The following is a 27,500-nucleotide window of genomic DNA, read 5'->3' as shown; positions in this document are numbered from 1 at the left end:
TAAATATGTATACATACATGCATACCTGTATATATAAATGCATAAATGCTTTATTTTATTTTATTCCATCCATCCATCCATCCATCCACTTATCTATCCATCCATCCACTTATCTATCAATCCATCATCCCTCCATCCACTTATCTATCCATCCATCCACTTATCTATCCATCCATCCACTTATCTATCCATCCATCCACTTATCTATCAATCCATCATCCCTCCATCCACTTATCTATCCATCCATCCACTTATCTATCCATCCATCCACTTATCTATCCATCCATCCACTTATCTATCAATCCATCATCCCTCCATCCACTTATCTATCCATCCATCCACTTATCTATCTATCCATCCATCCACTTATCTATCCATCCATCATCCCTCCATCCACTTATCTATCCATCCATCCACTTATCTATCTATCCATCCATCCACTTATCTATCCATCCATCATCCCTCCATCCACTTATCTATCCATCCATCCATCCACTTATCTATCCATCCATCCACTTATCTATCCATCCTCTTATCCATCCATCCATCCATCCATCCATCCATCCACTTATCTATCCATCCATCCATCCATCCATCCACTTATCTATCCATCCATCCATCCATCCATCCATCCATCCATCCACTTATCTATCCATCCATCCACTTATCTATCCATCCTCTTATCCATCCATCCATCCATCCATCCATCCATCCACTTATCTATCCATCCATCCATCCATCCATCCACTTATCTATCCATCCATCCATCCATCCATCCATCCATCCATCCACTTATCTATCCATCCATCCACTTATCTATCCATCCATCCACTTATCTATCCATCCTCTTATCCATCCATCCATCCATCCATCCACTTATCTATCCATCCATCCATCCATCCATCCACTTATCTATCCATCCATCCCTCCATCCATCATCCATCCATCCACTTATCCATCATCCATCCATCCATCCACTTATCTATCCATCCATCCATCCACTTATCTATCCATCCATCCACTTATCTATCCATCCATCCATCCATCCACTTATCTATCCATCCATCCACTTATCCATCCATCCATCATCCCTCCATCCACTTATCCATCCATCCATCCACTTATCTATCCATCCATCCACTTATCTATCCATCCATCCACTTATCTATCCATCCATCCACTTATCCATCCATCCATCCATCCATCCATCCATCCATGGACGGGACGGGACTGTATACCGTCCTTCGGATGAGACGTTAAACCGAGGTCTTGACTGTCTGTGGTCATTAAAAAAAATCCCGGAAACCCCGGCATCCTGGCCAAATTTGCCCAGTGGCCTCTGTCCATCATGGCGTCCTAATCACCCCCCTTCTATGTAAAGCGCTTTGAGTGTCCAGAAAAGCGCTATATAAATGTAATGAATTATCCATCCACTTATCCATCCATCCATCCACTTATCCATCCATCCACTTATCTATCCATCCATCCACTTATCTATCCATCCATCCGTATTGTTAAACACCAGTGTGTGTGTGTGTGTGTGTGTGTGTGTGTGTGTGTGTGTGTGTGTGTGTGTGTGTGTGTGTGTGTGTGTGTGTGTGTGTGTGTGTGTGTGTGTGTGTGTGTGTGTGTGTGTGTGTGTGTGTGTGTGTGTGTGTGTCAGGCCTCAGAGGAGAACGGAGAACAGACGGCATGTTACTGCGTATCCGTGAGTCTTTCTGAAGACGACGACTGCAAGAACAACCGCTGGAGCGTCACCAGGAAGATCAGCGAGTTTCAGGCTCTGCACAGGAAGTTGACGGAGGTACGCCCGATGATGTCACATCCTGGCGGCCCTGTTGCCGTGGCAACGCTGTGACTCCTCATGTTGTTGTACAGCATCAGTTCTGCTGGAGATTATGCGTGACCGAACACAGACCGATGCTTTCTTTCTCCCGCAGTGTTTCCCGTCGCTCAAGAAGGTCCAGCTTCCCTCGCTCAGCAAACTGCCCTTCAAATCCATCGACCAAAAATTCCTCGACAAATCCAAAAATCAACTCAACACGTTTCTACAGGTGAGTGTGTCTCTACAGGTGAGTGTGTCACTGCAGACAGACTGAAGACTGGGCATGAGATCTGTAGAGTTTCTGATCTAAGAGCTCAACAGAAGACTCTCCGTAGGGTTCAGTTCAACTATTGAGACAAAAATTATTCTCATTATACTCCAGAATCATGAGATTGTAAATAGTAGCGGACTTTTTTTTTTTGTCCATTTTTTTTTTCTCTGTCATACCACAAAATTGTTTTCAAACATATTTTACCAAGTTACCAAGCAATTTTACCAGAACAAAATGTGCAATTTCTTTAAAAAAGACAAAATATGTGATATTTTTAAACATTTGTTTAACATCATTTTTAATGACCTTTTATGATTTTTAAAAATGGTTTTCATGTAAGTATTAATAACATTTTAAAACAAAATTACTTCACTGCTTCATAATAAATCAAATCAAATTAAAATATATAATTTGGTATATACATAAATATATACCAAACTCTTCTATTGCCAACATTTATTAATTTTCATTTCAATTTAAAGCATATTTGACTGTTGTTCTGTAAAAAAAAAAAAAGTTTACTTTTTTTGTGTGTGAAAAATGTCCCTAAATATTTTCACAAATATTTTGCCAAGTGCACAATCTGATGATTTTAAAATAATTTTTTTATGTCATGAACATAAGAATGTTTTCTTCATTTTGATCTGAACAAAATGTGCCTTTTCACTATAAAGACAAAAACGTGATATTTTTAAACACTTTAAAAAACACTTTGGTTTTTAGTAAATATTAATAACCTTTAATAATAACATAATAACAATAATATTTATTTAAATATTAATACAATTCCTTCACTGCTTAATAATAATAATAATAATATATAAAATACTATGCAAAACTCTACTAATGCCAACATTGAGTTATTTATTTTTATTTTTATTTAGATTTATTTGTTAAATTAATTTTTGGACATCTAAACCACATCCTGATGTTATTCTTTAAGCCCTCAGAAATATCAAAATGACACTTTGGGTCACAATATATCGGCATGTATGTTATTGATTGGCTCTTTTGTCCATTTATTGTATCAGCTGATATTGAATATTTAATTACTTTGATCATCATCATCTAGCACTGACTTGAGATAATGATAGACTATGGGAAATATTGAACGCTTTAAGAGCATCATCTCTTCTTTCCTGTCCGTCAAACACTATCAGAGCTCTTTCAGGCCCAAAAGTCCTTCCTTCAATGCATTGCATACTTCATTTCCCAGCATGCAACTATGAGTCTCTGTTGGTGACCAACTTCCCAGAGAAGAGCAAACATTAGTGTATTTTAGATTTAGTGCTTGTAAAAAAAATAGACATCGTCACATTTTAAACCCTCATGTTAATGATGACAACAGGACTGTGTCCTTGCTGTGTGTGTGTGTGTGTTTCTGGCGTTGTGTGTGTGTTTTTTTCTGGCCTCATGTGTTTGTTTGTGTGTGTGTGTGTGTGTATGTATGTTTCTGTTTCTGGCCTTGTGTGTGTGTGTGTGTGTGTGTGTTTCTGGCCTCATGTGATTGTGTGTGTGTGTGTGTGTGTGTGTCTGTGTTTCTGGCCTCATGTGATTGTGTGTGTGTGTGTGTGTTTCTGGCCTCATGTGATTGTGTGTGTATGTTTGTGTTTCTGGCCTTGTGCGTGTGTGTGTGTGTCTATGTTTGTTTTTCTGGCCATGTGTGTGTGTGTATTTCTGGCCTCATGTGATTGTGTGTATGTGTGTGTTTCCGGTGTAGAAAGTGTTGACGGACGAGCGCATGTGTCAGAGCGAGGCGTTGTACGCGTTTCTCAGTCCGTCTCCTGAATACTTGAAGGTCATCGACATCCAGAAGAAATCCTCCTTCTCTCTCGCATCCTTCCTGGAGAAACTGCCGGGAGACTTCTTCTCACACCAGGAGGTACACACACACACACACACACACACACACACGCACACACGCGTACACACACACACACGCACACACACACACACACACTCACGCACACTTACTCTCACACACTCACACAGATACACAGGCACACAAATACCCACAGACACACACACATACTCACTCACAGGCACACACACACTCACGCACACTTACTCACACAGATACACACACTCACTCACTCATTTACAGGCACACACACACTCATGCACACTCACAGGCACACACACACTCACGCACACTCACACAGATACACACACTCACTCACTCACTCACTCACTCACTCACAGGCACACACACACTCACGCACACTTACTCACACAGATACACACACTCACTCACTCACTCACTCACTCACTCACAGGCACACACACACTCACGCACACTTACTCACACAGATACACACACTCACTCACTCACACACTCACAGGCACACAAATACCCACAGACACACACATACTCACACAGATACACACACACACACACACACACACACACTCACTCACAGGCACACACACACTCACGCACACTTACTCACACAGATATACACACACACACACACACACACACACACTCACTCACTCACTCACTCACAGGCACACACACTCACGCACACTTACTCACACAGATACACACACACACACACACACACACACACACTCACACACTCACTCACTCACTCACAGGCACACACACTCACGCACACTTACTCACACAGATACACACACACACACACACACACTCACACACTCACTCACTCACTCACAGGCACACACACTCACGCACACTTACTCACACAGATACACATACTCGCACACAAAACAAACAAGAACTTATTGAGTAACAATTAGTCACCAAACCACCAAATGATGATCAGACAGGGCAGCAGAGATTAGTCTTATGTCTGATCAGACATGATGGTGTGTGTGTGTGTGTGTGTTTGTGTGTGTGTGTTAGGATGAGGCCGAGGATGACAGTGATCTCTCAGATTACGGTGATGAGACTGACGGGAAGAAGGACGCGCTGGCGGAGCCGTGTTTCATGCTGATCGGGGAGATCTTTGAGCTCAGGGGCAGTGAGTACACACACACACACACACGTCACCCGCAGTGATGAAACGTTGAGCTCTCGCATCTGTGGCTGTGAAACTCAACTGATCTCTGACCGCAGGGCCGTGAAACCATAAACTGTGTAAAACAATGTTCGTAGTGTGTGTGACGTCACCCGTAGTGTTTCTGAAGAGCGTTTTGAAGCCCAAAGTGGGCGGAGCCGGCCGTCGCCATCTTGGCAGCGTCACTCCTGGATAAATGTAAATGTGCAGCGAGGCGGATTAGCTGAGGTGACGTGACGCTAACAGACAAACGGCTAGTAGTGACATCAGCGGCAATCCACCTGTCACTCAAGAGGCCACGCCCTTAATTATGCAGAACTTTAAGGCTTAATATAATTTAAACGGATGAGTTATTAAAATATTCACCCCCTCACAGTCGTCATGAAGGGCAACATTAGCTATATAGACCAAAACCACTTTTAGCACCAGACTGAAAACATGTTTATTTCTGCTGTAAAGTTGGACATTTTAACATGAGGGTTTATGGGATTGAGTCTCTTCTGCAGCCGGTCTCTAGTGGCCAGTCCATGAACTGCAGTTTAATCTCAGTGTTGATTCAGGAGAGAGACCGGAAGGTTGCCGTTTGGTAGAAACACACACACACACACACACACACACACACGTCACCCGCAGTGATGAAACGATGAGTTCTCGCGACTGTGGCTGTGAAACTCAACACGTCTCTGACCGCAGGACCATGTGACGGACTAACGGCTAATGCTTCGTAGAGCAGGACTAAAACTATTAAAAACATTTCTGTTCATTTAAAAAAAACTGAAATAAAATAAAATATGAATATTAATTGAAATGGAACTCTTTCTTTTTTAAAGTCCCCCTGTAGTTATTAATTGTTTAACTAATTATGGATGGAACTCAAAACTAATTTTTGATCACTAAAATGTTTAAAATTTTCTTCCTGCCTTAAAATAACTCGACTGTAACTCGACACCCTTGCCTCATTTAGTATGCGCGGTTATATGAATATGCAAATGAGCCCCGCCTCCACTCCCTCACTCACTCACTCTCTCAGAGATCCACTGGTTGACGATCACACGTTGATCTGATTGGTTACACAGTTCTATGAATATGCAAATGAGCCCCGCCTCCACTCACTCACTCACTCACTCAGAGATCCACTGGTTGACGATCACACGTTGATCTGATTGGTTACAAGGTAGTGTGTGACGTCAGAAACACCAGCGATTTCTAACCGTGTTTTTGAGACTGTCTTTGGTTCACTGCAGTTTTAAGCAGAAAATACTCAGCAATGCTGTCGACTTATGAACTTACACATGATTAAAGCGTATTAAAAACACCACATAGACACATAAACAACATTAAAAGCTGGATTTTTTTGTTTTCTTTAAAGGTAGGGTAGGTAGGATTTATATAAAAACTTTTTACCAAATTTGATTAAACTTTCTATATATATCACTGCATAATTAAAATGTAAGTACCCTGATAAAAAGAGTATAAAAATCGAGTGACTCTAGACCGTTTAATCTTCATTAAACACAGCTCATTATTTCCATTCGGGACAAATCACAGGATTGGCTTGCGCGACTGTCACTCTCCGTCGCCATGACTACCGCCGCTATTACTGGCTCCGCCCACATGCGCGCAGTCGCGCACCCGTTTTTAGGTGGGAGTGAATGGAATTAATGAGCTGTGTTTATTGAAGATTAAATACACTAGAGTCACTCAGTTTTTTTATACTCTCTATTTCAGAGTACTTGCATTTTAATTATGTATTGGTATATAAAGACAGTTTAAACAAATTTGAATACAAGTTTTTTTTAGACAATTCTGACCTACCCTACCTTTAATAAATTTACATTTTAATTACATTTTATGAATTAAATCTACTTTATCACTATAAAAACTGAAATAACCTGTTCAGCATGAAAGTATAATGCAATAATTTAAGACTTTGCTGCTTATATATAGAACCTTTTTGACATAAAGCGTCTTTAACGTCGAGTCAAGAACCCCAGATTTCCTAAAGAACCTTTCAGAATGTACATTTCCTGAAGAAAATGTGTCTCAACTTTTTTAATGTGTTATTTTTCCTAAGCATGTTGCATCAGATGCAGTGACGCTCGTGTGTGTGTGTGTGTGTGTGTTTCTCTCGGCAGTGTTTAAGTGGGTGAGGAAGACACTAATTGCACTAGTCCAGGTCACGTTTGGACGCACCATAAACAAGTAAGCAGAGCTGGAAGTGCTGGTAATGGAGACATGCTGGATTTCCCGCTGAGTTTGTCCTGCGCTCCTCTTCCTCAGGCAGATCAGAGACACTGTCAACTGGATCTTCAGTGAGCAGATGCTGGTTTACTACATTAATATATTCCGGGACACGTTTTGGCCCAACGGGAAGCTGGCGCCTCACAACAAAAGCCGCTCTGAGAGCGAACGCAAGGAAACCAAGGAGAGAGCGCAACAGAAGCTTCTAGACAACATCCCAGGTGAGCGGAGAACAGGAACTTTCCCAGCGGAAAACACACACATTTAGTCAGAATTACCGTAATTGTGAGTTTGTGTTATGACAAAACTCGTAGTACCATTTTAAGTTTATATAATCCCACAATTCTGACTTGTTTTTTTATCGCAATTCTGACTTTGTATCGCAATTGTGAGTTTATATCCCACAATTCTGACTTTTTTATCACAATTGTGAGTTTATATCCCACAATTCTGACATTTTTTTATCGCAATTGTGAGTTTACATCCCACAATTCTGACTTTTTTATCGCAATTGTGAGTTTATATCCCATAATTCTGACTTTTTTATCGTAATTGCCTATTTATATCCCACAATTAGGACTTGTTTTTTATCGCAATTCTGACTTTTTTATCGCAATTGCGAGTTTATATCGCACAATTCTGACTTTTTATCGCAATTGCGAGTTTATATCCCACAATTCTGAGTTTTTTATTTGTCATAATTACGATAAATAATCTCAACATAAACTCAATAGTCAGAATTGTAAGATAAAGTCACAATTACCCTTTTTATTTTTCATTCCCTGGTTTTTATTAGTTTGTTTTATATTTCTGTTTAGCTTTAATTTTTGTATTTAAGTATATATATTCAAGTATTAATATTTAATTTATTTTTGACAAAAATGGTTTTTAATAGTTTTTAATGCTTTCTTTTTCTGCAGTATAGAGTAAAGAAAAACACAAAGTGTGGCATAAACTCTATCACTAAAGACTATCACACAAAAAAAACCTTCATATGTTGCAGCGCTGCTGTTTTGGTCATAAATGGTTCATAACATTCTGAGCTTCTAATGTTGGAACCTTGTTATGGTAATTCCTATCGCACCATTATTTTACATTCATACCATTTTAATATTGTTGAAACTCTTTTAAAATCCAAATGAATACAAGAACGAGTCCTGTGTGGATTCAGAGGAGTTTATTTCATGCGGTTTCTGCCTGCATGGAGCGGTTTAATTACAACGGGACACTTAAAACACACACACACACACACACACACACACACACACACACACACACACACACACACACAGAGACACACACACTCAGACACACTGACACACACATATACACACAGACACACACTCACACACACTCAGACACACACACACACACACACACACACACTCAGACACACACACACACACACAGCCTGCAGCGAGAGCAATTACAGCAGCCAGTCTTTCATTGGTCAGCTGAGACTGTGGGATGTGATCAGAAAAGCGTGTTCTTGTTGTTCAGATGCGCTTCAGAATCTGGTCGGGCAGCAGAACGCCAGATACGGGATCATCAAGATCTTTAATGCACTTCAGGAGACCAGAGCCAACAGACATCTTCTCTACGTGAGTCGCACACATGAACCCTGCTGTCGAGTATTAACATCTCTCGCTTCTGCTCTCTGAGAAGCCGGAGCTTTATTCACTGTTCATCTGGAGATCATCAGTGCTCGTCATTCAGAGGAAATCTAGGGGCGCTTTACACAACACTAAAACGTAAAACTTTTTATGCGTTTTGGCCGTTCATTCACGCGACGACGGCGTTGTGGGCGCCTGAAAACACACACTTTTGAAAACGGTCTCCGTGTGAACACCAAAAACTTGAATCTGTAAAGATGGTGACGTGATGCTCATGCGTATCACGCGTTCAGTCTATAGAGTTTCATCGCCATCTACTGGTTTGGCAGCAGAATACAGCGCTTTTTCTCGTTTTCACGGATCCGTGTGAACGGGGATCGTTTTGACAATGGAGTCGTCTATAAACTGAAAACTTCTCCGCTTTAAGCATATCGTTGTCGTGTAAACGTACCCTTAATCTTTGTTGAATTGCTTTAACTTTCTCTTCTTCTGAAACAACTTTGAAATACGCATGTGAATTACAGTGAATTCAATTTAAAAGGAGAAACTAATATATTATATAGACTCATTACATGCAAAGTGAGATATTTCAAGCCTGTATTTGTTATCATTTTGATGATTATGGCTTACAGCTTATGAAAACCTTTTCCAACAGCAATCCGCCGTTATAATAGCAATCCGCCATTATAATAGCAATCCACCGTTATAATAGCAATCCACAGTTATAATAGCGATCCGCCGTTATAATAGCAATCCGCCGTTATAATAGCAATCCACAGTTATAATAGCGATCCGCCGTTATAATAGCAATCCACCGTTATAATAGCGATCCACCGTTATAATAGCGATCCGCCGTTATAATAGCAATCCACCGTTATAATAGCAATCCGCCGTTATAATAGCAATCCACAGTTATAATAGCAATCCACCGTTATAATAGCAATCCACCGTTATAATAGCAATCCGCCCTTATAATAGCAATCCGCCGTTATAATAGCAATCCGCCGTTATAATAGCAATCCACAGTTATAATAGCGATCCGCCGTTATAATAGCAATCCGCCGTTATAATAGCGATCCGCCGTTATAATAGCAATCCGCCGTTATAATAGCGATCCGCCGTTATAATAGCGATCCGCCGTTATAATAGCGATCCGCCGTTATAATAGCAATCCGCCGTTATAATAGCGATCCGCCGTTATAATAGCGATCCGCCGTTATAATAGCGATCCGCCGTTATAATAGCAATCCACCGTTATAATAGCAATCCGCCGTTATAATAGCAATCCACAGTTATAATAGCAATCCGCCGTTATAATAGCAATCCACAGTTATAATAGCAATCCGCCGTTATAATAGCAATCCACCGTTATAATAGCAATCCGCCGTTATAATAGCAATCCACAGTTATAATAGCAATCCGCCGTTATAATAGCAATCCACAGTTATAATAGCAATCCGCCGTTATAATAGCAATCCACCGTTATAATAGCAATCCGCCGTTATAATAGCAATCCACAGTTATAATAGCAATCCGCCGTTATAATAGCAATCCGCCGTTATAATAGCAATCCGCCGTTATAATAGCGATCCACAGTTATAATAGCGATCCACCGTTATAATAGCAATCCGCCGTTATAATAGCAATCCACAGTTATAATAGCGATCCACCGTTATAATAGCAATCCACAGTTATAATAGCGATCCACAGTTATAATAGCGATCCACCGTTATAATAGCAATCCGCCGTTATAATAGCAATCCACAGTTATAATAGCGATCCACCGTTATAATAGCAATCCGCCGTTATAATAGCAATCCACAGTTATAATAGCGATCCGCCGTTATAATAGCGATCCGCCGTTATAATAGCGATCCGCCGTTATAATAGCAATCCACAGTTATAATAGCGATCCGCCGTTATAATAGCAATCCGCCGTTATAATAGCAATCCGCCGTTATAATAGCAATCCGCCGTTATAATAGCGATCCGCCGTTATAATAGCAATCCGCCGTTATAATAGCAATCCACAGTTATAATAGCGATCCGCCGTTATAATAGCAATCCACAGTTATAATAGCAATCCGCCGTTATAATAGCAATCCACCGTTATAATAGCAATCCGCCGTTATAATAGCAATCCACCGTTATAATAGCGATCCGCCGTTATAATAGCAATCCACCGTTATAATAGCAATCCGCCGTTATAATAGCAATCCACCGTTATAATAGCAATCCGCCGTTATAATAGCAATCCACCGTTATAATAGCAATCCGCCGTTATAATAGCAATCCACAGTTATAATAGCGATCCGCCGTTATAATAGCAATCCACAGTTATAATAGCGATCCGCCGTTATAATAGCGATCCGCCGTTATAATAGCAATCCACAGTTATAATAGCGATCCGCCGTTATAATAGCAATCCACAGTTATAATAGCGATCCGCCGTTATAATAGCAATCCGCCGTTATAATAGCAATCCACCGTTATAATAGCAATCCGCCGTTATAATAGCAATCCACCGTTATAATAGCAATCCGCCGTTATAATAGCAATCCACAGTTATAATAGCAATCCACAGTTATAATAGCAATCCACCGTTATAATAGCGATCCGCCGTTATAATAGCAATCCACAGTTATAATAGCGATCCACCGTTATAATAGCAATCCGCCGTTATAATAGCAATCCACAGTTATAATAGCAATCCACCGTTATAATAGCAATCCGCCGTTATAATAGCAATCCACAGTTATAATAGCGATCCGCCGTTATAATAGCAATCCGCCGTTATAATAGCGATCCGCCGTTATAATAGCAATCCGCCGTTATAATAGCGATCCGCCGTTATAATAGCAATCCGCCGTTATAATAGCAATCCGCCGTTATAATAGCGATCCGCCGTTATAATAGCAATCCACAGTTATAATAGCGATCCGCCGTTATAATAGCGATCCGCCGTTATAATAGCAATCCACCGTTATAATAGCGATCCGCCGTTATAATAGCGATCCGCCGTTATAATAGCGATCCGCCGTTATAATAGCGATCCGCCGTTATAATAGCAATCCACAGTTATAATAGCAATCCGCCGTTATAATAGCAATCCGCCGTTATAATAGCAATCCACAGTTATAATAGCAATCCGCCGTTATAATAGCAATCCGCCGTTATAATAGCAATCCGCCGTTATAATAGCAATCCACCGTTATAATAGCGATCCGCCGTTATAATAGCAATCCGCCATTATAATAGCGATCCGCCGTTATAATAGCGATCCGCCGTTATAATAGCAATCCGCCGTTATAATAGCGATCCGCCGTTATAATAGCGATCCGCCGTTATAATAGCGATCCGCCGTTATAATAGCGATCCGCCGTTATAATAGCGATCCGCCGTTATAATAGCGATCCGCCGTTATAATAGCAATCCGCCGTTATAATAGCGATCCGCCGTTATAATAGCGATCCGCCGTTATAATAGCGATCCGCCGTTATAATAGCAATCCACCGTTATAATAGCAATCCGCCGTTATAATAGCAATCCACAGTTATAATAGCAATCCGCCGTTATAATAGCAATCCACAGTTATAATAGCAATCCGCCGTTATAATAGCAATCCGCCGTTATAATAGCAATCCGCCGTTATAATAGCAATCCACAGTTATAATAGCGATCCACCGTTATAATAGCAATCCGCCGTTATAATAGCAATCCACAGTTATAATAGCAATCCACCGTTATAATAGCGATCCACAGTTATAATAGCGATCCACCGTTATAATAGCAATCCGCCGTTATAATAGCAATCCACAGTTATAATAGCGATCCACCGTTATAATAGCAATCCGCCGTTATAATAGCAATCCACAGTTATAATAGCGATCCGCCGTTATAATAGCGATCCGCCGTTATAATAGCGATCCGCCGTTATAATAGCAATCCACAGTTATAATAGCGATCCGCCGTTATAATAGCAATCCGCCGTTATAATAGCGATCCGCCGTTATAATAGCAATCCGCCGTTATAATAGCAATCCACAGTTATAATAGCGATCCGCCGTTATAATAGCAATCCACAGTTATAATAGCAATCCGCCGTTATAATAGCAATCCACCGTTATAATAGCAATCCGCCGTTATAATAGCAATCCACCGTTATAATAGCGATCCGCCGTTATAATAGCAATCCACCGTTATAATAGCAATCCGCCGTTATAATAGCAATCCACCGTTATAATAGCAATCCGCCGTTATAATAGCAATCCACCGTTATAATAGCAATCCGCCGTTATAATAGCAATCCACAGTTATAATAGCGATCCGCCGTTATAATAGCAATCCACAGTTATAATAGCGATCCGCCGTTATAATAGCGATCCGCCGTTATAATAGCAATCCACAGTTATAATAGCGATCCGCCGTTATAATAGCAATCCACAGTTATAATAGCGATCCGCCGTTATAATAGCAATCCGCCGTTATAATAGCAATCCACCGTTATAATAGCAATCCGCCGTTATAATAGCAATCCACCGTTATAATAGCAATCCGCCGTTATAATAGCAATCCACAGTTATAATAGCAATCCACAGTTATAATAGCAATCCACCGTTATAATAGCGATCCGCCGTTATAATAGCAATCCACAGTTATAATAGCGATCCACCGTTATAATAGCAATCCGCCGTTATAATAGCAATCCACAGTTATAATAGCAATCCACCGTTATAATAGCAATCCGCCGTTATAATAGCAATCCACAGTTATAATAGCGATCCGCCGTTATAATAGCAATCCGCCGTTATAATAGCGATCCGCCGTTATAATAGCAATCCGCCGTTATAATAGCGATCCGCCGTTATAATAGCAATCCGCCGTTATAATAGCAATCCACAGTTATAATAGCGATCCGCCGTTATAATAGCGATCCGCCGTTATAATAGCAATCCACCGTTATAATAGCGATCCGCCGTTATAATAGCGATCCGCCGTTATAATAGCGATCCGCCGTTATAATAGCGATCCGCCGTTATAATAGCAATCCACAGTTATAATAGCAATCCGCCGTTATAATAGCAATCCGCCGTTATAATAGCAATCCACAGTTATAATAGCAATCCGCCGTTATAATAGCAATCCGCCGTTATAATAGCAATCCGCCGTTATAATAGCAATCCACCGTTATAATAGCGATCCGCCGTTATAATAGCAATCCGCCATTATAATAGCAATCCGCCGTTATAATAGCAATCCGCCGTTATAATAGCAATCCGCCGTTATAATAGCAATCCGCCATTATAATAGCAATCCACAGTTATAATAGCGATCCGCCGTTATAATAGCGATCCGCCGTTATAATAGCGATCCGCCGTTATAATAGCGATCCGCCGTTATAATAGCAATCCGCCATTATAATAGCAATCCACAGTTATAATAGCGATCCGCCGTTATAATAGCGATCCGCCGTTATAATAGCGATCCGCCGTTATAATAGCGATCCGCCGTTATAATAGCGATCCGCCGTTATAATAGCGATCCGCCGTTAAAATAGCGATCCGCCGTTATAATAGCAATCCACAGTTATAATAGCGATCCGCCGTTATAATAGCGATCCGCCGTTATAATAGCGATCCGCCGTTAAAATAGCGATCCGCCGTTATAATAGCGATCCGCCGTTATAATAGCAATCCACCGTTATAATAGCGATCCGCCGTTATAATAGCGATCCGCCGTTATAATAGCGATCCGCCGTTATAATAGCGATCCGCCGTTATAATAGCGATCCGCCGTTATAATAGCGATCCGCCGTTATAATAGCGATCCGCCGTTATAATAGCGATCCGCCGTTATAATAGCGATCCGCCGTTATAATAGCGATCCGCCGTTATAATAGCGATCCACCGTTATAATAGCAATCCGCCGTTATAATAGCGATCCGCCGTTATAATAGCAATCCGCCGTTATAATAGCAATCCGCCGTTATAATAGCGATCCGCCGTTATAATAGCGATCCGCCGTTATAATAGCGATCCGCCGTTATAATAGCGATCCGCCGTTATAATAGCGATCCGCCGTTATAATAGCGATCCGCCGTTATAATAGCGATCCGCCGTTATAATAGCGATCCGCCGTTATAATAGCGATCCGCCGTTATAATAGCGATCCGCCGTTATAATAGCGATCCGCCGTTATAATAGCGATCCGCCGTTATAATAGCGATCCGCCGTTATAATAGCGATCCGCCGTTATAATAGCGATCCGCCGTTATAATAGCGATCCGCCGTTATAATAGCGATCCGCCGTTATAATAGCGATCCGCCGTTATAATAGCGATCCGCCGTTATAATAGCGATCCGCCGTTATAATAGCAATCCACAGTTATAATAGCGATCCGCCGTTATAATAGCAATCCGCCGTTATAATAGCGATCCGCCGTTATAATAGCAATCCGCCGTTATAATAGCGATCCGCCGTTATAATAGCAATCCGCCGTTATAATAGCAATCCGCCGTTATAATAGCGATCCGCCGTTATAATAGCAATCCACAGTTATAATAGCAATCCGCCGTTATAATAGCAATCCACAGTTATAATAGCAATCCGCCGTTATAATAGCAATCCACAGTTATAATAGCAATCCGCCGTTATAATAGCAATCCACAGTTATAATAGCAATCCGCCGTTATAATAGCGATCCGCCGTTATAATAGCGATCCACAGTTATAATAGCGATCCGCCGTTATAATAGCAATCCACAGTTATAATAGCAATCCGCCGTTATAATAGCGATCCACAGTTATAATAGCAATCCGCCGTTATAATAGCAATCCACAGTTATAATAGCAATCCTCCGTTATAATAGCAATCCGCCGTTATAATAGCAATCCACAGTTATAATAGCAATCCGCCGTTATAATAGCGATCCACAGTTATAATAGCAATCCACAGTTATAATAGCAATCCACAGTTATAATAGCAATCCGCCGTTATAATAGCGATCCACAGTTATAATAGCGATCCGCCGTTATAATAGCAATCCACAGTTATAATAGCAATCCGCCGTTATAATAGCGATCCGCCGTTATAATAGCAATCCACAGTTATAATAGCAATCCGCCGTTATAATAGCGATCCGCCGTTATAATAGCAATCCACAGTTATAATAGCAATCCGCCGTTATAATAGCGATCCGCCGTTATAATAGCGATCCGCCGTTATAATAGCGATCCGCCGTTATAATAGCGATCCGCCGTTATAATAGCGATCCGCCGTTATAATAGCGATCCGCCGTTATAATAGCGATCCGCCGTTATAATAGCGATCCGCCGTTATAATAGCAATCCACAGTTATAATAGCAATCCGCCGTTATAATAGCGATCCGCCGTTATAATAGCAATCCTCCGTTATAATAGCGATCCGCCGTTATAATAGCAATCCACAGTTATAATAGCAATCCGCCGTTATAATAGCGATCCGCCGTTATAATAGCAATCCACAGTTATAATAGCGATCCGCCGTTATAATAGCAATCCGCCGTTATAATAGCGATCCACAGTTATAATAGCAATCCACAGTTATAATAGCAATCCGCCGTTATAATAGCGATCCACAGTTATAATAGCGATCCGCCGTTATAATAGCAATCCGCCGTTATAATAGCGATCCGCCGTTATAATAGCAATCCACAGTTATAATAGCAATCCACAGTTATAATAGCGATCCGCCGTTATAATAGCAATCCACAGTTATAATAGCAATCCGCCGTTATAATAGCGATCCGCCGTTATAATAGCGATCCGCCGTTATAATAGCAATCCACAGTTATAATAGCAATCCGCCGTTATAATAGCAATCCGCCGTTATAATAGCGATCCGCCGTTATAATAGCGATCCGCCGTTATAATAGCGATCCGCCGTTATAATAGCGATCCGCCGTTATAATAGCGATCCGCCGTTATAATAGCGATCCGCCGTTATAATAGCGATCCGCCGTTATAATAGCGATCCGCCGTTATAATAGCGATCCGCCGTTATAATAGCAATCCGCCGTTATAATAGCGATCCACCGTTATAATAGCAATCCACAGTTATAATAGCAATCCGCCGTTATAATAGCGATCCGCCGTTATAATAGCGATCCGCCGTTATAATAGCAATCCGCCGTTATAATAGCGATCCGCCGTTATAATAGCAATCCGCCGTTATAATAGCAATCCACAGTTATAATAGCAATCCGCCGTTATAATAGCGATCCGCCGTTATAATAGCAATCCACAGTTATAATAGCAATCCGCCGTTATAATAGCGATCCGCCGTTATAATAGCGATCCGCCGTTATAATAGCGATCCGCCGTTATAATAGCGATCCGCCGTTATAATAGCGATCCGCCGTTATAATAGCGATCCGCCGTTATAATAGCGATCCGCCGTTATAATAGCGATCCGCCGTTATAATAGCGATCCGCCGTTATAATAGCAATCCGCCGTTATAATAGCGATCCACCGTTATAATAGCAATCCACAGTTATAATAGCAATCCGCCGTTATAATAGCGATCCGCCGTTATAATAGCGATCCGCCGTTATAATAGCAATCCGCCGTTATAATAGCGATCCGCCGTTATAATAGCAATCCGCCGCGCCGGCTCTTAAAGGATTAGTTCACTTTTAAAGTGAAAATTCTGTCATCATGTACTCACCCTTAAGTTGTTTCAAACCTGTATGAATTTCTTTCCTCTGCTGAACACAAAGGAAGATATTTAGAAGAATGTCAGTAACCAAACAGTTTTTGGTTCCCAATGACTTCCATAGTAGGAAAAAAATATACTATGGCAGTCATTGGGAACCAAAAACTGTTTGGTTACTGACATTCTTCTAAATATCTTCCTTTGTGTTCAGCAGAGGAAAGAAATTCATACAGGTTTGAAACAACTTAAGGGTGAGTACATGATGACAGAATTTTCACTTTAAAAGTGAACTAATCCTTTAAAGGGAATGTGAGAGGACGCTCTGATTGGTTTACTTCACGTTACGCCCAAACCACAGCTATGAGTAATGAAGCGACTTCAGACCAACACATTTTAGATTTGCGTCGGGCGCAAGAGTCGTTTATCCCGCCGGTATAATAGCAACAGCGCCGGGATCCGCCCACAGAGTTACTTGCGCTTTGATACTTGCGTTCCAGAGCGTTACAATAGGGCCCTGTGTGTGTTTAACTTTTAATTGTCTGATGAAGAGCCTACGTGCTCGAAGCGTTGCCACCTGTGTGTGAGTCCACCATTACACTTCACATTTTTGTGCTGACTCCCCCCCCCCATTTTTTCATTAATTTCCTTGTTTGATCTTCATAATGCTGTGTGTCTGATTTGACCCAGTTTTGTCTCTGTGTTCAGATCTTGCTGGAGATGCTTCTTAAAGAGCTGTACCCCGAGCTGAGCGTCGACACCGTACAGGCCTGAGCTTTTCTCTCTCAAACACGTCATGAATCTGTGTTTGTGTTTTAATCTGTTCTTGTGTTTTTGGAGGAACAGGCCCGGTCACTCACTGCCAGCTGTCATCTTCTGCTTCTCTCTTTCCTTTTCTTCTAGAGGGTTTTGCTTTGTAATGTGAACTATGAGTGTAAAAGAAGAAGCCAGACCAATGTAAACGCTCTACATATTATTGTGACCATTATGAAGGCTTTTAATCGTGCAATATGTCATGTACAGTTATTGTGAAGGTTCTGTTTGTGATATTATTATTATTATTATTATGATTATTAATATTATTATAGACTTTTATTTTTACCAAAAATAGGCTAGAGCATTTATAAGCAATAAATTGCAAAAGAAGATCTGTCATGTGTCATGTCTTCAATATAGTCAAATATTAATACATTCAAATGCAATTCATATCTTGAACTTGAGTACAATTTCTAAATTAATATATTTTTGTTGTTTTTATTGTTTTCTTTCTCTTTTTTTTTGGTGGGGGAAGTAAATAATATCAGTTGATGTATTTATACATGTAATGATTTCAGAGAAGAAAAAAAGTTATGTAGTAGTTTTAAAATATTTATAACATTCATTTAAAAAATATGTTTGAAAACTTTTTGAAAACAATACATTTGATATGTACATATTCAAGATATAAAGCTAAACTTTTTTCATAAAAAATAAAACTGACTTGAATATTAAGGAGAATTTGGCACATGCATTTTCATCTAGGTTATTAAAAGACTCTCTGGATCATCTTTATATCACAGTGAAATAATACTTGAGTTCTCCGAGATGAAACCAGTGATTGTGATTTATATTCTGCCGTGCACGACGTTCATCTGCAGCTCCTGGCAGATTTCTGGATCCATCCTGGCAGCCTGACGACAAGGAGACAAACCAGACACTCGGCTTTATACTGTACAGATCGCTGCAAATCATACCACAACTCTGACTTTATCGCAATTTTAGTGTTTACTGCTTACAATTCTGACATTATCGCAAATGCGAGTTAACATCCCACAATTCTGACTTTTTTATCGCAATTGCAAGTTTATATCCCGCAATTCTGACATTATTTTAATCGCAAATGTGTTTATTTCCTGTAATTCTGGGTTTTTAATCCTAATTGCGAGTTTACGTCCCAATTTTTTTTGGTTTTTTTCCGCAATTGCAAGTTTATATCCCACAATTCTGAATTTTTATTAATGCAAATGTGTTTATATCCCGTAATTCTGAATTTTTAATCGTAATTGTGAGTTTATATCTGGCAATTCTGATTTTTTTTTATCGCAATTGTGAATTTATATCTCGCAATTCTGACTTTATCGCAATTTTTGTTTACTGCTTACAATTCTGACATTATCGCAAATGCGAGTTAACATCCCACAATTCTGACTTTTTTATCGCAATTGCAAGTTTATATCCCACAATTCTGACATTTTTATTTATTTGCAAATGTGTATTTCCTGTAATTCTGCCTTTTTAATCCTAATTGCGAGTTTACGTCCCACAATTCTGAATTTTTATTAATGCAAATGTGTTTATTTCCCATAATTCTGAATTTTTAATCGTAATTGTAAGTTTATATACCACAATTTTGACTTTTTAATCGCAATTGCAAGTTTGTACACGGCAAATCAGATTTTTTATTATAGCAAATGTGTTTATATCCCGTAATTCCGACTTTTTAATCGTAATTGTGAGTTTATATACCACAATTCTGACTTTTTAATCGCAATTGCAAGTTTATATCTGGCAATTGTGAATTTATATCTCTCAATTCTGACTTTATCGCAATTGTGAGTTTATATTCCGCAGAATTTTTGAGAGAGAATCTCTCAACTGCAATTCAAAGAGTCAGAATTGCTTTTATTATTTCCCACATCGCTTCTCAGCAGCTGCACGTTTTACAGGTCAAACATCTGTGCAGAAGAACTTCATTATAACAGACACTTACTGCTAAGAAAATACTTATACTTATAATACCGTCTATCACTATTTGCACCGAGTGTACCTGTGAGAAGTATCTTTTTGCTCTGTCTCTGTTCTGCAGGACTCCTCGGCCCAGATAAAGACAGCGTGCGAAGTAAAACATGGCTATAGTGATGCCCTTCCTGATGAACTCCTCCACACAGCCTGTGTGTCTCGCTATAGCACTGATGTCCTCGTATCCACACACTCTGAGAGAACAACGAACCAGTTATTACATGCCGAATCTAACCGAGCAGTGTGTGTTTGAGCGTGTGTGTGTGTGTGAGGCTGCACCTTTCTCCCAGCACTGCGGCTCTGGAGTAGAGCTTGCGCTGGTAGTAGCAGGCCGTCAGGTGACCCTGAGCGTAAACGTTCCCTCTCTCCGCCGAGTCCTTCAGGCAGAACAGAGCCGAGTCCGGGTCCTTCTGCACACCGAGCCCGTACAGATACATGACTCCCAGAGCGCCCTGAGACTCCACACTGCCGTTCCCACACGCCTCCGAGTGCCACGAGAACGCCTGACACACACACACACACACACACACACACGCTCAGGTTCACCTACATCTGAAAAAACCTGCATTAGATTCGTTTATATATGTAATTCTGACTTTTTATCGTAATTGCGAGTTTATATCCCACTATTCTGACTTTTTTATCGTAATTGCGAGTTTATATCCCACAATTCTGACTTTTTATCATAATTGCGAGTTTATATCCCACAATTCTGAGTTTTTATAGTAATTGCGAGTTTATATCCCACAATTTTATTGTAATTGCGAGTTTATATCCCGCAATTCTGACTGTTTTTATCGTGATTGCGAGTTTATATCCCACAATTTTATTGTAATTGCTAGTTTATATCCCACAATTCTGAGTTTTTATCGTAATTGCGAGTTTATATCCCACAATTTTATTGTAATTGCGAGTTTATATCCCACAATTCTGACTGTTTTTATCGTAATTGCGAGTTTATATTCTACAATTCTGACTTTTTTTATCGTAATTGCGAGTTTATATCCCACAATTTTATTGTAATTGCGAGTTTATATCCCACAATTCTGAGTTTTTATCGTAATTGCGAGTTTATATCCCACAATTCTGAGTTTTTATCGTAATTGTGTGTTTTTATCCCGCAATTCTGACTTTTTTATCGGAATCATGAGTTTTTAACCCACAATTCTGACTTTTTTTTATCGAAATCGCGAGTTTATATCCCACAATTCTTGCCAACCACAGACCTATTCCACTCATAAATCATTATTAGAAAAGATTCCCAAAGGCTGCATGAGGACCTTTGTGAGGTCGAGGGTCTCCGGTCTGCAGTAGAACATGCCGAGGGACGACTGCGCTTCCACACTCGCGCTCGGGTTCCCATCGTCGGCCGCCAGGAGCCAAAGCCTGCGAGGAACACACCAGGGCACAGTCACACATCGTGCAACAATATATCGTGTCATAATATATCGCAATACAAAAATGCAACAATATGTATTGTGACATTATGTATTGTGGATACTTCACCCAAAATAAAAATTACTGTGTGAGGAAAAAAAATAATGCTTACATTATATTCAACATTATAGTAGTTTAATGTAGTAATGTATAATAATGCAATGAATTTATGTAAAAAGTGGCCGACATTATTTTAATATTGTTATTCTGGAGTCTCTATTGTCCTGTGCTTTGGGTTTCCAGCACCAAGTCCAAGACTGTTCATTTACACTCACAATTAAATATCAAATTCAGCATTTTAATCAACAATACATTTGGTGGTTAACCTTTTATCATATGTTTTGGAGTATAGCAATAATATAATATTGTGAGCTCAGTATCGGGATGTGTATTAAAATGTGTGTAAAAATATACATTATTAAACAACATAGTTTAATGTAGCACTGACACTAAAACTCTGAAAACTAGAAATTTTTTCTCACAGTAATTTTTATTTTGGGTGCACTACACACAATACATATTGTCACTATCCACGACACATATTGATGCATTTTTGTGTCACGATGTATAGTTCCAGCCCTAGCGTGCACAGATGTGTTGACTTGAGATGTGTGTTGTGTGCTAGTTCCTCACCGCTCCGCTTCAGCGCTGGACGCCTGGACCCCGTAGCCCTCCAGATACGCCCGGCCCAGGTTATACAGCGCCGCGTGTCGGACCGAGCCCACGTCTGAGCAATCCCACAATGCAACTCTTCTCATCAACTCCATTGCTTTGCCCTGTTAAAGTCGGTGGTTTTCATATGGACAATGAGACTTTAATAGAGTGTAACGGTGTCTGTCCCCTTTTCCCGAAGTATTTTTGTCCATACATTTTTCCCATAGGGATTTTAAAATGAACCAAGCCAATCAGCTGCGAGGAGAATCACAACACTACAAAATTAAACTTAAAGCAAAAAAGTGTTTGAAAATCAGACAAAAATACAAGACTGTGTGCTTAAGGACTTCAGTGAGGGAAAAAACTACAATCCCATGAAGCATTGCGAATGACACAAACTAAAAAACAGGCGAAATATAAGCTACTCATTTAATATGTTGATTATATATAAAAAAATATATTTTTTAAAGGGGTGGTTTAGTATGATTAGACTTTTCTAATTGTAGTTAGTGTGTAAAGTTGCTGTTTGATCATAAACAACATCTGCAAAGTTACAACGCTCAAAGTTCAGAGTAAAGGAAGATATTTGCTTTTTAAGGACTACAACAAACGGCTGGTAGAGACTACACGACATTCCTCCCGGGTTAGTGACATCACCAACCCTAAAATTTGCATAAACCCCGCCCCCTGAACACGATTTATAGATTATCATGACAGAATATGCTAATCAATGACTAGAAGATAACTACACATAATCTACATAAACTCATCAACTAAACATTCAGAAATGTCCTGTTCTTCTACATGTTGTCACTTCTTCTAGAGTCTCTCCATCACAGAAATTTCCAGTGTGTGTGTGTGTGTTAAAAGGTCGCGCGCTCTTGAAGCTCCTCCCCTGTGCCGGGAGCAGCAGCTCATTTGCATTTAAAGGGACAGACACAAACGGTGTGTTTTTGCTCACCCTCAAAAAGTGACTTTAACATGATATATAAAAATATCTGTGGGGTATTTTGAGCTAAAACTTCACACACACACTCTGGAGACATCAGAGACTTATTTTACATCTTGTGAAAAGGACATTATACCCCCCCCCCCTTTAGGTTCATTGCAAAATATGCAGATATATACAAACATTTCATTATTTTGAGTGTAGAGAGATAGGTTTATGGCAGTGGGCGGAGCTAAAGAGCTGTTTTGGCGGTTTTTGCTTGTCTCGACTCTGATTGGTGGAATTTTCTGTACAGCATCATGGGTAATGTAGTTTATCACCACACATTTAGCTGTTAAACACGATTATTTTATAAATAAGATGACATAATGCGGGCTAACAGTTTCAACAGAAGTAACAGGTTTATGAGTTATCGTTCAAAATCAGTTTTCATATGGAGAGTTTTTACTTCCGGACTTTAGTTGCTTTTGCAGGCGTTTGTAAATTTGTAACATATTTGTAACATAATAAAAGCCTATTATTACTGTGGATCTGAGAGATATCTAAGGTCCTCACAAGGTCTTCTTTGGTTCCCAGGCCGTCGTAATACATGACCGCCAGCTGATAAAGAGCTCGGGGATCTTCATCTTTAATGCGGTCGAAGATCCTCTCCGCTTCTGTGTAGCGGCCCTGCAGAACAAACACCAGGAGTCAGGATTCATGCATCACAGTCCCACATGAGTCTGGCCTATAGAAACTGCAGAATAATGAGAGAGCTTAGGCCTCATCACCTCCTCGTAGTGTAACTGTCCCAGGAGGAACGCGGCCTGAGAATCTCCACGTTCTGCTTTCTCTTTCAGCAGATTCACCGTCTTCTCCACCGACTCAGCACTGATCTCTGCTCAAATCAAACACAATCAGTGTGTGTGTGTGTGTGTGTGTGTCTCTTTTGTAAAGTGTAATTTATTCCTGTGATCAAAGCATCATTACTCCAGTCTTCAGTGTCACATGATCCTTCAGAAATCAGTATAATATGATGATCTGATGCTCAAGAAACATTTCTCATTATTATCAATGTTGAAAACAGTTATTTACATGTTTATTTCAGAATTATTTGATATAGAAAGTTCAAGAGAGCAGCATTTATCTGAAATCTAAAGCTTTTGGAACATTAAAAACGACCGTTCAAAAGTTTGGGGTCAGTAAGAATTTTGATTTGATTTTTTTGGGGGAAAGAAATGAAAGAAATCAATACTTTTATTCATCAAGGATGAATTAAATTGATAAAAAGTTGCAGTTAAGATATTTATAATGTCACAAAAGATTATATTTCAAATAAATGCTTTTTTTTAAACTTTCTGTTCATCAAAGAATCCTGAAATAAACATGTAAATAACCGTTTTCAACATTGATAATAATAATAATAATGAATGTTTTTTGAGCATCAAATCCGCATATTATGAAGGATCACGTGACACTGAAGACTGCTGAAAATTCAGCTTTGATCACAGGAATAAATTACGTTTTAAAATATATTAAAATAGAAAACAGTTATTTTAAATTGTCATAATATTTAACAATATTACAGTTTTTTTGTTGTTGTTGGTATTTTTAATCAAATAATGCAGCCTTGGTGAGCAGAAGAGACCTCTTTTAAAAACATTAAAAATCTTGCCGATCCATAACTTTTGAATGCTAGTGTATATTTAAAACACACATCTCCGATCACGTGTTTGACTCACCTGGTTGCTTCACCTCTTCTCTAACGTTAATATCTTTATGATTCTCGGTTATTGGTTTGAGAAACTTCGAGGTTGTGATTTTCTCCATTTCCCCCGACAGAACCACTAAATCACTGCTTTCAAACACACTTTACTTTCACCATCAGCAGCACTGTAAGAAACGGCATAATGCGTAGATTATTTCGACGTTTTTCTCTCTCTATACAATTCCTAAAGGATAAACCTCGTTTTTGATAGTGGCGAAAAGTAAATAAACAACATTACAAACAAATGTTACCATGACAGCCACTGATGACCTCACATTTGGGCTTTTCATTGAACTTATCGTAGTTATTAATATAATAGAATAAATTAGATAATTATGTAATAATATAAGTTTCAACAATTGCGTGTTTATTAAAATCTTATTTATCTCCCTGCCGCCTAATTTGTTAAAATGAAAAAAAAAAAATGAAAAATGAAAAAACACACACAGTCTAACAGTTTTATTTTCATTTAATAAGAGACATGTTTTATTTTATATAGTTTTTGATCATATACATTATATACAATTTACACTTTATATAATGTAATGTAAATGTAAATTCATAGTTTTGGCTCTGATTACAAAATAAGAGTCCGCAGAAACGTTGAAAATGTGAGAAAAGATCCTCGTGGGTTGCCGTCGATCCTCACTGCACAACACGGAAATGAGAATTTCAAAACACTAATCCGGCACAGTCTTCATTAATCGTGTGGATTTAGAGCCGTTTCTCTTCAAAATGCCGTTATATTGCGTTCAGTGAGAAATAAGGCAGGCGACGGTGTTTGTGTTGTCTTATGTGTAGAAGTGATATATTAATGAGGTGTATTAATATTCATCATGAAGCTGAGCTCATCAGTATTTGCTTTATTGTGTCTCATATTTGAGATTGTGTCAATCGCTCTTTTCCTGAGAGGATTCTTCCCTGTTCCTGTCAAATCCTCCTTTTCAGCCAAGAGCAAACTGACTGACTTTCCTGCAGAGCCACACACAGGTAAACACACACTCACTCACTCACACACACACACACACACACACACACACACTCACTCACTCACTCACTCACTCACACACACACACACTCACTCACTCACTCTCACACACACTCAGAATTATTAATTATGATAGTGATGATTAATTGTGATGTATAAGTATTATTAAAGATACATCTGGGTTATTATTTATTGAGACTGATTTTTAAAAATTAATTATTAATTTATCTTATTTTTTAGATACTTGTTATCCTTTTGTTTTTTATATTTATATATATATATATAATTTATATTTGTTATTTATAGAATATAATTATTGAAGAAATATAACTTCTGTGTTTTTTTATATATATTTATCTTTTTTTTAGTAAATTATAAATTATTTAAAAATGTATATATAATTTTTTTTAATTATTAATTATATTAGATTTTTAGATAATATTCTTTAGCTTTAAATATAATTTATTTGTGTTATTTTTATAATTATATATAATATATATTTTTTTGTGTTTTTATGTATTTATTATAATACATTTATTAAATTATTTAATTTATAATTATATTTAGATATTTTAGATACTCATAATTTTTTTAGCTTTATATACAGTATATCATTTATAGTTATTTAAAAAATATATATAATTATATATAATAAATATAACTTTGTGTGTTTTTATATGTATTTATAATAAATGTATTAAATAAGTTATAATTTTTTTTATAATTTCATTCATAGTTACATTTAGACTCTAGATGCTCATTATTCTTCAGCGTGTCGAGCACATCTACAGCTTCACCTTTGCTTTACAGAGATAACAGGAAAATAATGCAACAAAGTACTTCAGTGTTGTGTGTGTGTGTGTGTGTGTGTTCCAGCAGGAGACGGCGTGAACTCGTCGCGAGCGCCGGCTCCGCTGTTCAGGCGTGTGGTGTTGCTCCTGATCGACGCTCTCAGACAGGACTTCGTGTTCGGCTCCGACGGCCGCAGGTTCATGCCGTACACCCGACACGTGCTGGAGAGAGGCTCTTCCCACAGCTTCACTGCCAAAGCCAGACCGCCCACCGTCACCATGCCCAGGATCAAGGTCAGACACACACACACGCGCGCGCGGAAATTCAATCACACACACCCACACACTCGCACACTCACTCACTCACACACACGCTCGCACACACTCACTCACACACATGCTCACACACACACACGCTCACTCACTCACACACACACTCACTCACTCACTCACTCACTCACACACACACACACACTCACTCACACACACGCTC

The 27,500-nt window shown here is 39.3% G+C and overlaps 3 protein-coding genes across 6 annotated transcripts in view; 2 read left to right on the top strand and 1 right to left on the bottom strand.

Annotated features, from left to right (window-relative positions):
* The window catches only part of snx25 (sorting nexin 25), an 83,659-nt gene extending 64,848 nt beyond the window's left edge, over positions 1-18,811 (top strand). The window contains 8 exon segments of the mRNA XM_079629892.1: positions 1,664-1,804; positions 1,941-2,054; positions 3,817-3,978; positions 4,966-5,083; positions 7,255-7,321; positions 7,400-7,581; positions 8,861-8,961; positions 18,372-18,811. Coding sequence (XP_079486018.1) covers positions 1,664-1,804; positions 1,941-2,054; positions 3,817-3,978; positions 4,966-5,083; positions 7,255-7,321; positions 7,400-7,581; positions 8,861-8,961; positions 18,372-18,437 — 951 coding nt within the window. The 3' untranslated portion in view covers positions 18,438-18,811.
* Positions 18,812-18,943: 132 nt separating this feature from the next.
* On the bottom strand, positions 18,944-25,519 carry lrp2bp (LRP2 binding protein). The gene is made up of 9 exons (XM_079629933.1): positions 25,480-25,519; positions 25,203-25,353; positions 24,252-24,358; positions 24,037-24,150; positions 22,512-22,654; positions 21,722-21,827; positions 20,721-20,944; positions 20,470-20,635; positions 18,944-19,333 (listed from the first exon to the last, which is right to left on the bottom strand). Exons 2-9 carry the CDS (start codon positions 25,288-25,290, stop codon positions 19,268-19,270), a joined length of 1,014 nt encoding a protein of 337 aa, XP_079486059.1. The 5' UTR covers positions 25,291-25,353; positions 25,480-25,519; the 3' UTR covers positions 18,944-19,267.
* A 339-nt stretch (positions 25,520-25,858) lies between these two features.
* The window catches only part of pigg (phosphatidylinositol glycan anchor biosynthesis class G (EMM blood group)), a 132,623-nt gene continuing 130,981 nt past the window's right edge, over positions 25,859-27,500 (top strand). The window contains exons 1-3 of one of the 4 annotated variants that reach the window (XM_079629748.1): positions 25,863-25,995; positions 26,177-26,218; positions 27,096-27,301. In XM_079629748.1, the coding sequence (XP_079485874.1) occupies positions 27,209-27,301 (93 nt within the window). In that variant the 5' untranslated portion in view covers positions 25,863-25,995; positions 26,177-26,218; positions 27,096-27,208. Of the gene's footprint in view, positions 26,219-27,092; positions 27,302-27,500 lie in introns of all 4 variants that reach the window. The other 3 variants (XM_079629749.1, XM_079629746.1, XM_079629747.1) reach the window with 3 other exon arrangements.

Source organism: Phoxinus phoxinus (assembly GCF_949152265.1).
Source record: "Phoxinus phoxinus genome assembly, chromosome: 12".
Classification (NCBI taxonomy): Eukaryota; Metazoa; Chordata; class Actinopteri; order Cypriniformes; family Leuciscidae; genus Phoxinus; species Phoxinus phoxinus.
The sequence above is the reverse complement of the archived record's forward strand: the minus strand, read 5'-3'. Positions and strand labels throughout refer to the sequence as shown.

Bases quoted from the DNA above. Each gene is read 5' to 3' on its own strand.
- lrp2bp (XM_079629933.1), bottom strand. From the start codon at position 25,290: ATGGAGAAAATCACAACCTCGAAGTTTCTCAAACCAATAACCGAGAAT. The intron at 22,655-24,036 runs GTGAGGACCTTA...CGACTTTAACAG, and splicing joins TGGGAACCAAAGAAGACCTT to GGCAAAGCAATGGAGTTGAT. The intron at 19,334-20,469 runs GTACACTCGGTG...CCTTGTCGTCAG, and splicing joins CAAAAAGATACTTCTCACAG to GCTGCCAGGATGGATCCAGA.